A 16,688-nucleotide genomic window follows, 5' to 3' on the forward strand; every position below is an offset into this window, starting at 1 on the left:
TACCTTGCATAGCCAAAATGACCAGTGTAATAGCCAGCCTTGGGCTATTACAGCTTTTTCTGCATATATTAGAAGACAGTTAAGCACACTGTTAAAATTGATGTCTGATTTCAACTAATAGGTGTTAACTAACACAGGCTAAAATAAATTAGGTGTTCAGGTAGCACATTTCTAAAACTACAAGCTTGTGACTTGCTGAAAATTTTGTTCTTTGAATTACTAGGCAACTATTTTTTGTGTCCTGTTGACCTCATGTGGAAATTAATTATGCAGTATGTTTTTGTGTGTTAATAATGAGCCATTGATTTCCTGATAAGAAACATATTTTTCCTCCTCCAAAACCAAAATTGTCGTAAATGATTAACATCGTAAATACAGCACATTTATTTCATGAGGAACGTTTGTTATATTTGTTTTACTGTTGCCTTTCAGACAAATTCGCAAACTCTTTTCCCTAACCACTGGCATTTGTTTGCTTAAAATTTCGAGCTGCAGTGAAGAACTGTGTGATGAACCTCCCTCTAAGTCTGTTGACACAGAATTTGTTCTGACTGGGCTCTTTTGCTGTAAGTGGTTGTTGTCCTCACACGGTCACACATTGGTCCTCGTTTCCCCACCGGAGAATCTTGCACTAGCAGAAGGGCTCATGTGCTTACCCCGTATGTCTTTAAATCAAAATGAACCAGGAGAGCAAAATGCAGTATTTAGTCTAATAACCTTTTGCAAGGGGAAGAATTAGGCGAGTTAAGTAGGAGGTGCTCATCTGTGCGCATGTTCATGGGATTAAACTGCTACAGGTACAGGTGAGGAAGGTAAATTTCACATATTATAGATCATTGTAAAGCAATTCAGCATAAACAAAGAAAAATATTTTTGTATAACAAAATAAAATCAGTTATTACCTCTGAAGGATAATTTTTGTAATGATTGTATTACCCCCGAGGATTTCATCTTTTTTTGCCCTATATGTATGTACACGTGTATGCTTTTGTAATAAAGCATTATTTCAACTACCACTTTGCAAAACCAAAGAGTGATGAAATCGCTCGAGAGGAAACTGTTTTAAAGAACAAGCACCATCCATCTCAACTCCACAAAAGTACCTCTTCCTTTCAAATAAGAACACTTGAGAAACCGAAATGTTGGCTACTTCAGCTGCACCCAGAGCTGTCAATATTTATAAAGAATATTTATTGCAGATAATGTTTCCACTGATCCTTTTTGTAACTTAGGGCATTACTTAAGAATATAATAATAATCAGGCACCATAACAGAGCAGGACAGAAAAAGCTGAAGCTTTTTTCATTAAAATTTAAAAAACACTTGTTATTACTTACATACGGCGTTTCTAAGTTCGAACGCCTTTTAGATCCCGTGAAGCGCTGAGATATGCCCCACTTCTGAATGCTGTGTTCTTCTGCTAACATCCAGTCTCTAGAAAGGATGCTAGCTTACCCTGTAGCTATCAGAAGAAATAAATGACTTCAGTGACCTTCTGGTCTTGCAGACTCTGCTCTGGCTGCTGCTATTTCTTTGTTGTTGAATTCATGCTTGTTCAGGGGCACAACTCTCCTTCTGATTAAATACGTGGTGAAACTTCCCATATTAAAAGACAGGAAAATCAGACACTACATTTTCTGGAAGTATGAACCTTAGGGTTTATATATTTTTCTAATGATGAGTAGGATTTCTACACGAACTATTTACTTAAATATGAGCTATAAGTAAATCCCCTGTGTGTTAATTGCATTCCCATCTGCTTGTAACTATTTAACTATATGTTTTACTAACATTTAGGGGCTTCATCTTGCAGCTGCTCAGCACATGGTAAACCTGTAATCTTCATGGAAACATTGTATACAAAATAGCTATAGGAGGTGTTCTAATTTTTAATTACTTGGATAAGAAGAGTCCTTTCTTTCACGTGTTAATCACAGGGTGTTTTCTCTATAAACCAAAAACAGTCATTTTATAAACTTCAAAGACTGTAAATGATTTTCCCAGTCTGCTGCCCCCAAAATGTGTGTTTGTGCTTCTCTGTCGCTGCACAGATCCATTTGGCAAGGAGATCTGGCTACAGATACAGCATGTGCACAGGATGCACAGCTTTGTTTCTTTAGTTGTCCTGAAATTAAGAAAAAGGCTGCCAGTGGCAGACCCAGTCTGGCAACAGCAGGATGGCTCTGGCCATACCTTTGGTTCACCAGGAAAGAGGGCCCAACACTACAATATATTAACATTTTACATAGTGTTTTAATGTTATCCCCAAATACATTTTATATTTTAACTTCTAAGTTTCAGCTGGCTGCTCATGTTGCGTTTTGGCAACAGTTACTTTACCAATGAATGTCCATAGCCTGCGGCAAGTACTGAAGAATACCAGATAAACTCCTTGTGTCGCTTTGAACTTGAATACGCAGAGGAGACAATACAGTCCTTTCCTCCCCATTTGCCTGCCTGACCCAAGGGTTTGCCTATTATATCCTCCTAGGATAAACCTGGAGATGTGCCATGAAAAATACAGATATGCTGTTGCAGTGCTTCCTTTTATTTAGTAGGTTGTTCAGTTTTTCCTGAGTTTGCATGTGTGAGTGTTTTTATCTGGAAACAATCAAATGTGAATTATCCTGTTTTTTGGAATGTCAGTTTGTTCTTGTTCAGAAACTGGCTGACAAAATTAAGTCCATATTAAAGCTTTTATAACTGTCAGGAGATTCCCCAAGTACTTTTTTTTTGTCTGCATTATAAATGACTGCTAATAATAAACCTGTGCAATTTTGCTAAAAAAAAATGCAAAGTTTTTATTAAATCTAGCTGATCTGAAGTATGCATGGACAATGATTTAGGGGCCAGGTCTTAAAAACCCGTAAGGACATAGGTTATTAATGTAACTTTATTAATATGTGCTTATTGCATATAACTTGATTAATAGACTGAAATTTTACATATGCCTAAATATTTGAAAGGTTAATTCTCACATGATATATATAACAAGCCAGAAGTTTTGTTTAGCAGCATACATATGAAGTTTTTAAGACTTAAATTCCCTGTGCCCTATCAAGTTCATGGGTCTTATGCACTAGAGCAGATTTCCATGCTCTAACCTTGTTAGCTAAGAGATTCAATTGTATTTTATAGACACAGTCAATTTTGCTTAAAAGTACCTGATGGTGATTTAGCTAAGTCGTATTCTTACTGGCTTCACCTAAATCTAGAACTGTCTTAAAGAAGAGTATGCACATAAGGATTAACGCTCGTTTGGCTAAGGGGATTTCTAAACTAAAATACCGGCTAAGGTTCTTGCTGCCGCAGGATTTTCTCCCGCTCCTTTCCTCCCGCTGGGATGGCCGTCGGGACGTCCCGGGGGTGGGCGCAGCGCCCCGAGGCGTGGGCGCTCTCTGCGCCCCGGGGCTCAGGCTGGGCGGCTTTGGGCTGCATCCGACTCTCCTGTGCGGGAGCTGCTGGCTCAGGCGGGGACGTGCGGCGCCCTGGGGGAGGCTCGGTATTTCGGGAGATGTGTATGAGAGCGACAGAGGCTCACGAAGTCGGAGCCTCTGGAAGAGAGCCCAGATGATGGAAGTCGTTGCTGTAAAGCTGTCACGTCCCTTCTTTCCGGATGGTGAATCCCTGCCTCTCCTAGAAACTTCCGCGTGTGATTTCAAGCAGAAGGAGACTCCTCTAATGTATGACTGGCTGTTTATTTTCAGGACTATGGTATGAGATAGTAGAGGAGAGAAACAATCTTCAGTCGGGAAGAGAACTCGGTGCATCTACAAACAGTAGACTAGAATTGCTGCAGTGCGATATTCTTACCACTTTGCCAATTTTGTGCTGCTGTGACAGTTCAGTAGAGTTACTGCTGATTTAGCCTGGTATAAGTAATGCGATGCAGATCAAACACTGTCTGTGGAAATAAGAGTTTAAAATATTAACATAAAATGACTGTAAGCTCAATTTTCATCACACTTAAATTTTCTGTGTGTGAATGTTTCTAATTTCAAAATACCATTCAGACTCTTGCTTTAAAATGGATTTTTGCCTTGCCTGTCTTTATACAGATCAGATCTCATTCCCAATTTGGTGATCTCTGCCAGAGAGCCACTGCTGCTTCGTGCTGTCCTAGCTGGACGCTGGGCAACTATATTGCCATTTTAAACAACAGGTCATCATGTCAAAAAGTTGTAGAACGAGATGTCTCTCACACCCTAAAGCTGCTTCGCACGTGTGCCAAATACTACTACAATGGGACCTTGGGACCGGACTGCTGGGACATGAATGCCAAAAGGAAGGACCAGCTCAAGTGTACAAATGTGCCTCGTAAATGTACAAAGTACAATGCTGTTTACCAGATCCTCCACTACCTAGTGGACAAGGATTTTCTAAGCCCAAAGACAGCTGACTATGTCCTACCAGCTTTAAAATACAGCATGCTCTTCTCTCCGACTGAGAAAGGAGAAAGCATGATGAATATTTACCTGGATAACTTTGAGAACTGGAACTCTTCTGATGGTGTAACAACCATCACCGGGATTGAGTTTGGAATAAAACATAGTTTGTTTCAAGATTACCTGTTGATGGATACCGTGTATCCTGCCATAGCCATTGTAATTGTTCTGTTAGTTATGTGTGTATACACGAAGTCCATGTTTATCACGCTGATGACTATGTTTGCAATAATTAGCTCCTTGATTGTTTCTTATTTTCTCTATCGGGTAGTATTTAATTTTGAGTTTTTTCCATTTATGAATCTCACTGCATTAATTATTCTTGTTGGAATTGGAGCAGATGATGCTTTTGTCTTATGTGATGTTTGGAACTACACAAAGTTTGATAAACCTCATGCTGGAACTTCTGAGACAGTAAGCATCACATTGCAGCATGCTGCTCTTTCCATGTTTGTCACCAGTTTCACCACCGCGGCTGCCTTCTATGCTAATTATGTCAGCAATATCACAGCAATCAGATGTTTTGGTGTTTACGCTGGCACTGCCATATTGGTGAATTACGTTTTGATGGTTACGTGGCTACCTGCCGTAGTTGTATTACATGAACGATACCTTCTCAATATTTTCAGTTGCTTTAAAAAATCTCAGCAGAGGGTATACAACAACAAAAACTGCTGGACAGTATTGTGCCAAATGTTCCACAAGGTTATTTTTGCAGTCTCAGAAGCATCCAGGATATTTTTTGAAAAAGTTTTGCCGTGCATTGTTATCAAATTTCGATACATTTGGCTTTTCTGGTTTCTTGCCTTAACAATAGGTGGAGCATATATTGTGTGTGTAAATCCAAAGATGAAATTGCCATCGTTGGAGCTCTCTGAGTTTCAGGTATTTAGGTCTTCTCACCCGTTTGAACGATATGATGCAGAATACAAAAAGCTTTTTATGTTTGAACGTGTCCACCATGGAGAGGAACTCCACATGCCAATTACGGTTATCTGGGGTGTCATACCTGAAGATAATGGTGACCCTTTAAACCCTAAAAGTAAAGGAAAGTTGCAGCTGGATAGTAGTTTTAATATTGCTAGCCCAGCTTCACAGGTTTGGATTTTACGTTTCTGTCAGAAGTTAAGAAATCAAACATTTTATCATCAGACTGAAGAACAAGACTTCACGAGCTGCTTTATCGAAACATTTAAGCAGTGGATGGAAAATCAGGACTGCGATGAGCCATCTCTTTACCCTTGCTGCAGCCACTGGAGCTTTCCATACAAGCAAGAAGTTTTTGAATTATGTATCAAGAGAGCTATAATGGAGTTAGAAAGAAGCACAGGGTACCATTTAGATAGCAAAACCCCAGGGCCTCGCTTTGACCTAAATGACACTATTCGGGCAGTGGTGTTGGAGTTCCAGAGCACCTACCTCTTCACACTTGCTTATGAGAAAATGCATCAGTTCTACAAAGAGGTGGACTCCTGGATTTCAAATGAGCTTAGTTCTGCTCCCGAGGGTCTCAGCAATGGCTGGTTTGTGAGTAATTTAGAATTTTATGATCTTCAGGACAGCCTGTCTGATGGTACTCTGATTGCCATGGGTCTTTCAGTTGCTGTTGCGTTTAGTGTAATGCTTCTTACAACTTGGAACATAATTATAAGCCTTTATGCAATCGTTTCAATAGCTGGAACTATTTTTGTCACCGTAGGTTCTCTGGTTCTTCTTGGATGGGAGCTAAATGTGTTAGAATCTGTCACTATTTCTGTGGCTGTCGGCTTATCTGTAGACTTTGCTGTTCACTATGGAGTGGCTTATCGCTTAGCCCCTGATCCTGACCGAGAAGGAAAAGTCATCTTTTCTTTAAGCCGTATGGGTTCTGCTATTGCAATGGCTGCATTGACCACGTTTGTAGCTGGAGCGATGATGATGCCTTCTACAGTGCTGGCCTACACGCAGCTTGGCACCTTTATGATGCTTATAATGTGCATTAGTTGGGCTTTTGCAACATTCTTCTTCCAGTGCATGTGCCGCTGCCTTGGGCCCCAGGGCACTTGTGGCCAGATTCCACTACCAAAAAAACTGCAATGCAATGCCTTCTCTCAGACGTTTTCAGGAGGACAGGGAAGCAGAGGACAAAATAAATCACATTCAGTTAGCAAATACCAGCTGGACTCCAGAAATCAAAAACCAGAAATGGAGCATGAGCGCTATGAGCTGGAGCCTCTGGCATCCCAAACCAGTAACTGTAACCCTGCAGAGAAAGTGACTTATGAGGAAACACATATCTGCTCTGAACTCTTCAGTAGCAGGCCCCAAAACACGTGTATGCCTATGCATTCAGCATATAACAGTGAAGTGAATAAAAGCATTCAAAAAGTTGCTGGTTCAGCTGTGTTACAATCATCTGTTGACCAACGTACCGTATGCCCACTTTTCTCTCCAAACAGACATTGTAGCTGTCCTGATGCATATAAGCAGGTAGCAGTGAAGTGGAGCCCGCACTCATGTCAACAGTTAAGTGATACCTTCTGTTACCAGTGCTCTCCTTCAGCTGGAGCAGTACAGCTCCAAAACGTTGCGGCTCCCGTGAATGCTTTGCAGCAGGCTCCAGAAGGGTATGTGCGCCCAGTCCAGCACGTCCTCCGCTGCGGTTGCCTTCAAGAAAGGCTCAAAAGAACGATGACACAGAACTCTCTGCCTAAAAATTTTTTCTTCCAGTCAGTACAACAGTTTCAGGCACATCAAAGAGTAAATAGGACAGATTCATGTGGTCATCAAAACCCGGAGGAAAACATAAAAACTCTTCCGGAAGTGATGAGCTCCTCGCAATTTCTCTGCCGAAATGCAGGGCCTCTAATGATGCATTGCTCTGAATGTGAGAACAGTGTATCAACTAACCAAAAGGGACTCTGTCAGAAGGACAAATGTGATGGAAAGTGTGGTACGGAAGTAAACGGGGTTGAAAGCAAGCAAGCCTCTATGTCAAAGCAGAAGAAGAAAGCTGAGAGCAAAACCCATCAGCATTCGTTGGAGAATGAGCAGGTTTTGAAGGCTGACCAAAATGATCAGAAACACCTGCTGAGTAGGTCGGGGAGAGAGGCTCACTATGAAGGTTGCCATGAAAATTCACACTGTTGTAGCAAGGCTTTAACAGTGAAGTGCAATTCTGTTGCCTGTCAAATGCCAAACATCGAAGCCAATGTGCCTCCTCTGTTAATGCGCCCAGAACTTTCCAATGAAAGTTTGTTAATAAAAACGCTATAATAAATCTTTAATTTGGCAATCTTGTGTCTTTCTTTTAAAAGTACATTTAAAAACTAATGAGTAAGGTCCTGATTAAATATGAATTATAATTTTCCTTTTGGAATGAAAAATGTATTTTATAGAACGGTAACATTTATACTTTTCATGAAGCCATTACATGTAGTGAAACCTGATACTGTCCAGAATGTTTTTTGCTGTAACTCGGAAGATGGATTATACTTAATTTAGTTTTTGCCTCAGGGCACTTGAGTTTGAATTTTTCTTATAAGCCATCTCAAGAAATAAAGTAATATGAAGAAACTCCCCCTTTTCTGAAGCCAGGGCATGTGAGACTCGTAACATTTGGGGTAGAGGATGGTGGCCACATCTCTTACCCCGCTCCTCTGCTGCCTTGGCAGGCTCCTGTTGAGACCGTGGTGCACACCATGGATCAGCTGGAGTGCCCTAGTTCAGGGTTGTCTGGAAGACCAGCTCTGCGGTGTACTGTGTTTTGAGAATATATTTAACTACTAATCCTAACAAAATCTGAAGAATAGCTCTGTAGAGGTCAGCAGCGCTTGCACTGCCATTGTTATATATCTGTATATATAGTACAGTAAAACATTTTAAACTGCCCTTCCTGGCAGTTACTGTATAGCTTACCCTTAAGTACAAGAGACTGCAAGAAGAAACTATGGTAAGTGAAAGTTATTTACTGCATGTGAAGACAAGAAACGTACAATTTTTTTATATGATGTTTATACGTATGTATGTATACAAAGTCAGGAGTTTATCGAGTCAGGAATGAAGTGCCTTCCAATACTACATTTTCCTATTGCATTTTTCCATAAATGTGAAAATTAGAAGTAAAGCAGTTGCAAAAAAAAAGCATAGCACGCGTTCTAAACTTACTGCCAGTAATATGGGATGCAGTTGATTCAGAAAGCTCAAATGGGGCTTTATTAAAATTAAAATGTCATGTTCAGGGTTTTTGCTTACCCATAGAAGATCCAAAAATATAGTTACAAGTTAAATCATTTAAATGAGAAACTGGATTTTAGATATTGTATTTATGTGACGAAATGATTTTCTCGATAGGTACGATTTGGTCATGGAGACACTTGCTGGTGTCGTGATGCAGAGAAGGTGGATTCGAGATGTGGATATATAATTTATCGTAATTGATATGTAATCTAATGCTGAATCGCTCTTCTAGTGATAGTTTGGTTGTATCAGTGATGTTGATTTACTTTCCTTAGGTAACGTAAGATACATTTCGAAGAACAGTTTGCTGTCCTGTACTTGGCGTGTTATGACTGACTGTAGGAAAAGCTTAGCTTTTTCTGCTCTAATTTTCCTATCAAAGGGACGTAGAAGATCAGTTTCGTATGTCAAACCAGTTTGGTTTGTCTCAGGGGTGGTGATGTCCGTGCTTACGTACCCCAGTGACTGGAGCAGAATAAGAGGTTGAACTTTACAGAAAAACTGAAGTGATTTTACATGGCTTAAGAGGAGTCCTGTTTTCTCTTGGCTATAAAACAAAACTCATTTTTACTAAAAATTAATTTTCAATAAAACTTTTAAAACTCAAAACTCAATTTAGAGCTACATTCCTTCTAAATGTCTATAATGAGAGTAATACAAAGATTTTCTGTGCACTGTAGAGGCCAGGAATCATAAAGAACTAGTATTGGCCATGCTAGTAATCGAAATAAAGGGGGTAAGAAATACATTGGGCTGTTGCCGTGTGGTGCTAACCAGCTTTCTTTCTAACCACTATACATGCCACAGTGTAATTTCTGTGAGGGGTGGACGTAACGCGCTAGGAAATAAATTTTTAGACGATAAGCCAGAGCTAAAGTCGAGATCACGACAGCTTAGCTGACCTCTAGCCCGGCCTTGCCAAAGCGGCGTGTGATGCTCGGCTGCACCGCGGGCGGACGCGGGCCTTTTGGAGGTCCCTGGCTGACACGGCCGCACAGCTCAAGAGCACCGGTGAGCTCGAAACCGGAGTTAGCTCAAAGCCAGCTTTTCCCCACGGCGTTCTGCAGAAGGGAACTCCCTCCTGCTGCTTATTAAATAACGGTGAGGTAAGTGATAAAGATTAGTATTGTGTTTTCAGTATGATTTATATGTTTTTAAGAAAGGCTGATACAGTAAAAAAAATCCTGGGGCAGATAAGGAGCTGTGATGTAACGTACACTTAGAAAAGATTAAAATGAGCTAACGTACTTGGCGAGCGGACGATACTGCTGTTGCGTTTGCCATTTGCGACTTTGCCGTTGCCTCCCTGCCAGCCTCTCTGTTCCTGCCGAGTCACTTAGCTGGACGCACGGCAGCCGCTGAAAGAGCACGTTTAGTATTTGTGTGCGTGGCACCAAACGGATGTGCATAAGTAGCTGCATGCTTGGACTGCAAAATCCAAAGCAATACGAGACTCCTGGAGAGTGGACGAGAAGAAGACTTGGTGGCTGGAGGCTAGTGAGGCCCCCAGGGCATGAGTGAGAGCTGAGCTAAATATTAATATGTTGAGTTTTTGTAGGCTGCGAGGAGCACGTGGGGAGATGTGGGATCCTTTTCCGCTCCCGGAAAACTTAGCAAAGACCATTACATCCTACTGAGACGTCTCTCGAGAGGGCGGCCAGCGGTTGCCAAGTCCCCGGGGGAGGTCTTCGGCTTACGATACTGTCACTGCCATTAGCTGAGGCCCTTCCTCGCGTCGCCGTCGCTTCGTGAACCGGGACGTGCGCGTCGCGAGCTGGCTGAGCGTGGAGCAGCCCTTGCAGCCTGCGGCCCGGGCAGCAAGGGCCCTGCCGCTCGCTCCTTGGGCTCAGCAGACCTGGGCCTCCGCTTCTGCGGATGAACCGCCCCGGGGAGCTTACAGCTTTGGGCAGGCTGCTTGGAAACTGCTCTGCACGAAGGCTGAAGGAGAGCCCTAGGAAGACAACACAGTTATAGGGAAGACTCGGTTATAACTCGTGCGTATAACGAGTCTTTAATATCTCTTTCTCTGAGAGACTTCACGTAGGAGGACAGGGATCTGCTTGTGTCTCCTAAGTTGCTAGCACGCTTACTCCAACAGTAACCTGCATGAACCAGAATCTTCCTGGGAGTGGGACTTGCAGCTGAGCCTATCCCTTTCAGATTCACTTAAACCCTGAAAAAACCATGTATCTAACGTGCTAGGCAATGTTAGTTGACTGTGTTGTCCTTAGGCTCTGTGTTTTTCAGATTGCATTCGTATTTATAATGTGAGTAACACAGCGATTAGCTTAACAAAAAGAAGATACGCTGATTTACAGTAAGCCTTTTCGAATATTATGCCACGCTCAATATATAACTGCTCTAAACGTCATGCTGCTACCTCATATAATGCGTTGGTAGATTGATAGGTAGCTGGTACAGCAACAGAAAGTTGCTACCCATACTACCCATAGTTTTTAAGCTAATATTTCGTAGTTTATATTTTCAAAAAGAAAATTAAAATCTGTCCTTTCGCTATCACCTGCAATCAGTTATAATTTGTTCTTTATTAACTAACATGGAAGTATTCCTTTGAAATGCTTTGGGTTTGGAGCACCTCTGATTTTACCAGGTGGAGCTCAGACTCCAGTCCAAGAGAGGTCTAAAAATAGAGGTTGACAAATGACAAAATTTTAGTACTGTAAGAAATGCCAGACTTGATAAAAATTGAATGTATTCTATTTATATTGAGAATGTTATACTATTTAATATCGGTAGCAGATGGCTGATTCAGGCCAAAATCATACTGACTTCATTGAATTGGAACTTAAATTTTTTCCACGTGCTGGCAAGCTATATTAAATTTTACTTCTACTAATAATATCTGAAGTACCTATACATCTAGCATTTGATTTATGAAGGTAAGTTGGGACACCATAGTGCTAAGCACTGCGTTTTCCCGCAGTGTGAAACCATGCTTGCCTTTACCTAAATAAATAAATAATCAGTCTATATAAGTAAGAGAGAGGCGTGCAAGAAAGGTGAGAGCTTTTTTGCGCATAACAGATCTCCACAGACTCCTGAACTTGAATTCAGTACCGGTATTACAAAACTACCCTCGCTTTCTTTCCACGCCAATTTATTGTCCCTCAGTTGTTCCCTCCGTGCATCGTATCCGTTCGGCATCCGTCGTTCCGCCTCTTCGTGGCTCTCATCTCTCCGCTCGCTTTGCCCGCGGAAGATCTCTGAGGTCTGGAGAGCCCGTAAGATAGATCACGTGCAGCTCCGGCAGAGCCCTGGCGCTGACTGCAGTTTTTAAGGTACTAGTGTGTTGTAACTAGTGAACGCTAAGTGGTTTTATGCCCTGAGGACTCTTACTTTGTCGTTTGCCTTTATTTGGTAGCTTGTGTTCTGGGTATTTTTTCTAAGCTTGCTGCTTCAGGAAGTTACATAGACTCAAGTATTTTTGGGAGCCACCTAATTTTTAGTTGATTCCTGAAACGGATTAAAGGCAATATGTCCTACTTGTGTTTGTTTTGGGGGTTTGAGCTTTTTGATTTTTTTTTTTTTTAAGAGATGGATGTCATTTTTCCTAGAACAGATAAAAACATTGCAGGGAAGCAGCTGGATGTTGCTTTTACTTACATTGTGCTAGCAAAGAGTGTATGCTCGGTTTAGTCCCCAAACCACTGAAGTTAATTAAAAGAGGTGCTGATCTGTCTTTGAAGCAGCAGGAATAACGTTTGTTCCCTTGCTGTGGGCTGGCCACAATGATTGTAGTGTTAGAAACTGAACTCTTCCAGCAATGAGTCTTTACAGCAGAGGGATGTTTTCGTTTTGGGGCCTAAACAAACTCTCTTAAACCCATGTAAAGACTTGACCAGAAATTGTCTGTAAATTTTTCTTAGTAGCAGTTCTAGCGTGTTTCTCCATGGCTGAGGAAAGGAGCAGATTATTATTAACCCTTAATTGTAATTATAGTGGCTACATTACAGTGGCCTGATCCTCAGAACAGACTATGATTAAAGTAAAAACTTGAGCTCCGAAATGTCACAGCCTTGAAAATTTGCCCTAAGCCATATCTTTTGCATACAAGAATGTTTTTCAAAGAGTAGTCAATAACGGGGAATGTTATAATTTAAATCTTTAGCCAGATGAGGTACCAAAATTGCTGCTGGATTCCAGTGTATTAGAAGTCATTTCCTGGACACTGAATGACAAGTGAGGACAGCTTGGCTTCAGGTGACCGACCGGGCAGCACCTCCAGTTGTCTGCCCAACGCCAGCAGCAGCTCCCCTGAAACCACTTTGTGGTAAACTGCAGCATTTGGGGCTCCCTGAGAAGCTGCCGGGTATCTGCAGCCTGGGGAGACTGGGGTGGGGATGGCGGAGGCGGGCAATAACCTTCTCAGCCACCTCTTCTTCCCTTCATGAACAGGTGAAGTTCTGTGTTTTCCATAGAAACTTCTATACGTTGCATGCTGGGGCCATAATTCACCTCTCACTTTCATGGTATAAATCAGGTAAGTGAACTGGAGGCTCCGGAGCTCTGTTGGCATTAGAGAGGAATCACAACTGCTGGGTTTGGGCTGTCATAAAAGCTCCTGAGTGCACTTGAGTGTCTGGCCCTAAATCCATTTTCAGAAAGAGATGCTAATGTGCAAAAGCACATGGATGTCCTCAGAATCCAGGCTGTGCAAAATGAACAAAAACGGGCAAGATCAGCACCTCTTTTAATTAACTTCAGTGGTTTGGGGACTAAACCGAGCATACACTCTTTGCTAGCACAATGTAAGTAAAAGCAACATCCAGCTGCTTCCCTGCAATGTTTTTATCTGTTCTAGGAAAAATGACATCCACCTCTTAAAAAAAAAAAATCAAAAAGCTCAAACCCCCAAAACAAACACAAGCATGCGAACAACAGCATGCAAACTCACGGTACGTGAAGAGGGGGCTTGGCAGTGCTTGGGCGGAGAGCTGTGTCGCTGCCATCCTGCCATACGTGGTTAGATTTTTCACTTTTCAATACAGAAATACAAATATGATATATTATGCTATTGCCCTTATCTTTTCCAAGAGATCTGATACGATACGGCTGAGCATCAGACTTTTTCCCCCAAAATATGTTCTTTTCAATCTGACAAAACTTAAATTTAAGGCAATCGTAGCAGCAAAGCTGTCCAACACCCTCACCGCCCCTTTCTTCTTTCCTGTGCACTTAATTAGGGATTTGTCTCATGTGACCCTAAAATTTCGATCTTTTCTTAAATGCCCTGATGGCTTGATTTTTCTTTTTGGACATAATACTGAATCTGTTGCATCTTTTTCATGCGATAAATGTAGCTCATTTTGACGTTAATGTACACTAAAGATAACAATGTATGGATAAAATAACACACACAAGTTCTTCCTCTCCTTGTGTTGATTTCCATTTATCTTCAGGTTTTGAAATATGTCTTGTGCAGCATAATCGCTTTGATCCTTTCTTATTAGAGAAACTTAGATTTAGGGGATAAAATATGTCAGCTTGTTAACAAATCACAGCAATATTATACCACTAACTATGGCAGATGATAAAGACTGCTGTGTTACACTGACCTTAGCGTGAGTACTTAACTGGTAGGTAGTTACATAGTTTGGAGGTGTTTTATTTGGTGTAGCATTCGTAGAGCATAATCTTCACATGGAAGGACGGAGATGAGTCCCTGTTCTGAAGCATTATGAATTTTGTAGCTTACGTGATAGGTGCTGACTTATCACAGATACGCCTCTTCTTTTGTGTCGCATTGCTTCACTGTGTTTAAAACATATTGAGCAAAGAGCTTGGAAAAAAATAAGTCAGGAAGCATTAAGCAAAATAAAATTAAAAAAATGCTAGGATTACGGTGGCTTACTAGGAGGAAAACAGCTATTTTCTGGATTCTGTGAAGACTTTTTAACTCCCTAGCTGACTTAATGTGTCCCAGATGAACAGCATGCTGTTATAGAATGAGAATTCAAGAAATTGTCTGTTGGCCTCTCTTCATGGTATCACTTTCCAGCAAAGTTTGACTATGTGAAATAATTTTAACAGCACTGGGGAAAGATGATACCTTACCAAAAGAAGGTTCCTTAATGAAGGCTATCATTCAGGTGTTACTCTGTCTTGGCTTTTTCATTATTTGCAGCTGAAAAATAATACGAGAACTGAACTAATATATTTTAGCTGCAAGATACTCAAGGCCATAAGCAAAGATTTGAGACAGCTTAGTAGGTGCCCTGGATAACTCAGATCTATAGCTTTCAATTAGTCTAGTGGAGAGAGGCACCCCGAAGCCTTATTTGTACTGCAATACGTTTATATGGGATACTTGATAGAGTTTAGTATTTTGCAAAACTCAACTAAATGTCTTGAAAACCTCTGTAAATGCAGTATTTGAGAGTCCTGATTTAGGGAAAAAAACCCCAACTACAAGAACTGTTATGATCTCCTCAGAGTAGTAAGTCCTAAACAGCAGTAAATAAAAGCTTGTAGAAGGTCGCTGATGTTTATTTAGGGAATTGTAATATTCTATGTATTTAATGTTGATGGTGTTTAAAAAAGATGCATTTCAGGAACCTGTAATAAGTGTTAGTACTTGTTCAAGACAAAGTACCAGGGGTCTTCAAGAAGTAACTCAGTGCACATCTTAGTGCTCCAGTTTTGATGTACTCCAGTTGACACCTATTATACGGGTTTCACAAGCACAGCAGTGCAGCAAATCTGGCTGCTACTGATCAGGACTGTGGATGGAGACCAACAAAACTGAGGCCATGTGTGAAGCAGAAGCTAGTTCGCTGGTTTGTCTTCTGCCAGATGCCAGCTTGTGGGCAATGGAGGAGAGAGATTGGAGCAGTTCTTCTGCCTGTCCCCTAAGGGCAAAAGCTGATGACTTTGACCAGCACAGATGTCTCAGAACCTGAAAGGCAAATAAAGTCCTTCAAGAAAATTCGTAAAGGGGCCCTGGTGACAAGGGATTCAGAGAAGGCAGAATTACTGAATGCCTTCTTTGCTTCAGTCTTCACTGCTAGGGGCAACCCCCAGGAATCCTGCAGCCTGGATGTGAGGGAGAAAGTCTGGAGAAGGGAAGACTTTCCTTTGGTTGAGGAGGAAAGGATTAGAGACCTTCTGGGCAGGCTAGACATCCACAAATCCATGGGCCCGGATGGGATGCACCCATGGGTACTGAGGGAGCTGGCGGATGTTGTTGCCAGGCTGCTCTCCATCATCTTTGAAAGGTCCTGGAGAATTGGAGATATGCCTGAGGACTGGAAGAGAGCCAGTGTCACTCCAGTCTTCAAGAAGGGCAAGGAGGAGGACCCAGGCAACTATTGGCCAGTCAGCCTCACCTCCATCCCTGGAAAGGTGATGGAACAGCTCCTTCTGGATGTCATCTCCAGGCATATGGAGGAAAAGAAGATGATCAGGAGTAGCCAGCATGGATCCACCAAGGGGAAATCCTGCTTAACCCATCTAATAGCCTTCTCTGATGGAATGACTGGCTGGGCAGATGAGGGGAGAGCGGTGGACGTTGTGTACCTTGACTTCAGCAAGGCTTTCGACACTCTCTCCTGTAACATCCTCCTAGAGAAGCTCAGGAAGTGCCGGTGAGACGAGTGGATGGTGAGGTGGATTGAGAACTGGCTGAAAGGCAGAGCTCAGAGGGTCGTCATCAGTGGAGCAGAATCTAATGGGAGGCCTGTGGCTAGTGGAGTCCCCCAGGGGTCAGGACTGTGTCCCATCCTGTTCAACTTATTCATCAGTGACCTGGATGAGGGGTCAGAGTGCCTCCTCAGCAAGTTTGCTGATGATACCAGGCTGGCAGGAGTGGCTGACACACCTGAGGGCTGTGCTGCCATTCAGAGAGACCTGGACAGGCTGGAGAGCTGGGCGGAGAGGAACCTCCTAAGGTTCAACAAGGGCAAATGTCCTGCACCTAGGGAGAAATAACCCTGGGCAGCAGTACAAGCTGGGGGCTGACCTTCTGGAGAGCAGCTCTGCAGAGAAGGACCTGGGAGTGCTGGAGGA

The 16,688-nt window shown here is 42.1% G+C and overlaps 1 protein-coding gene across 5 annotated transcripts in view; it reads left to right on the plus strand.

Annotated features, from left to right (window-relative positions):
• Positions 1–7,700, plus strand: part of DISP1 (dispatched RND transporter family member 1) — an 87,260-nt gene extending 79,560 nt beyond the window's left edge. For all 5 annotated transcript variants that reach the window (XM_062571570.1, XM_062571572.1, XM_062571571.1 and 2 more), the window contains one exon: positions 4,059–7,700. In XM_062571570.1, coding sequence (XP_062427554.1) covers positions 4,059–7,700 — 3,642 coding nt within the window. The remainder of the gene's footprint in view (positions 1–4,058) is intronic.
• The last annotated feature ends 8,988 nt before the right edge of the window (positions 7,701–16,688 follow it).

The sequence above is a fragment of the Rhea pennata genome, chromosome 3 (assembly GCF_028389875.1).
Source record: "Rhea pennata isolate bPtePen1 chromosome 3, bPtePen1.pri, whole genome shotgun sequence".
NCBI classification, from domain to species: domain Eukaryota; kingdom Metazoa; phylum Chordata; class Aves; order Rheiformes; family Rheidae; genus Rhea; species Rhea pennata.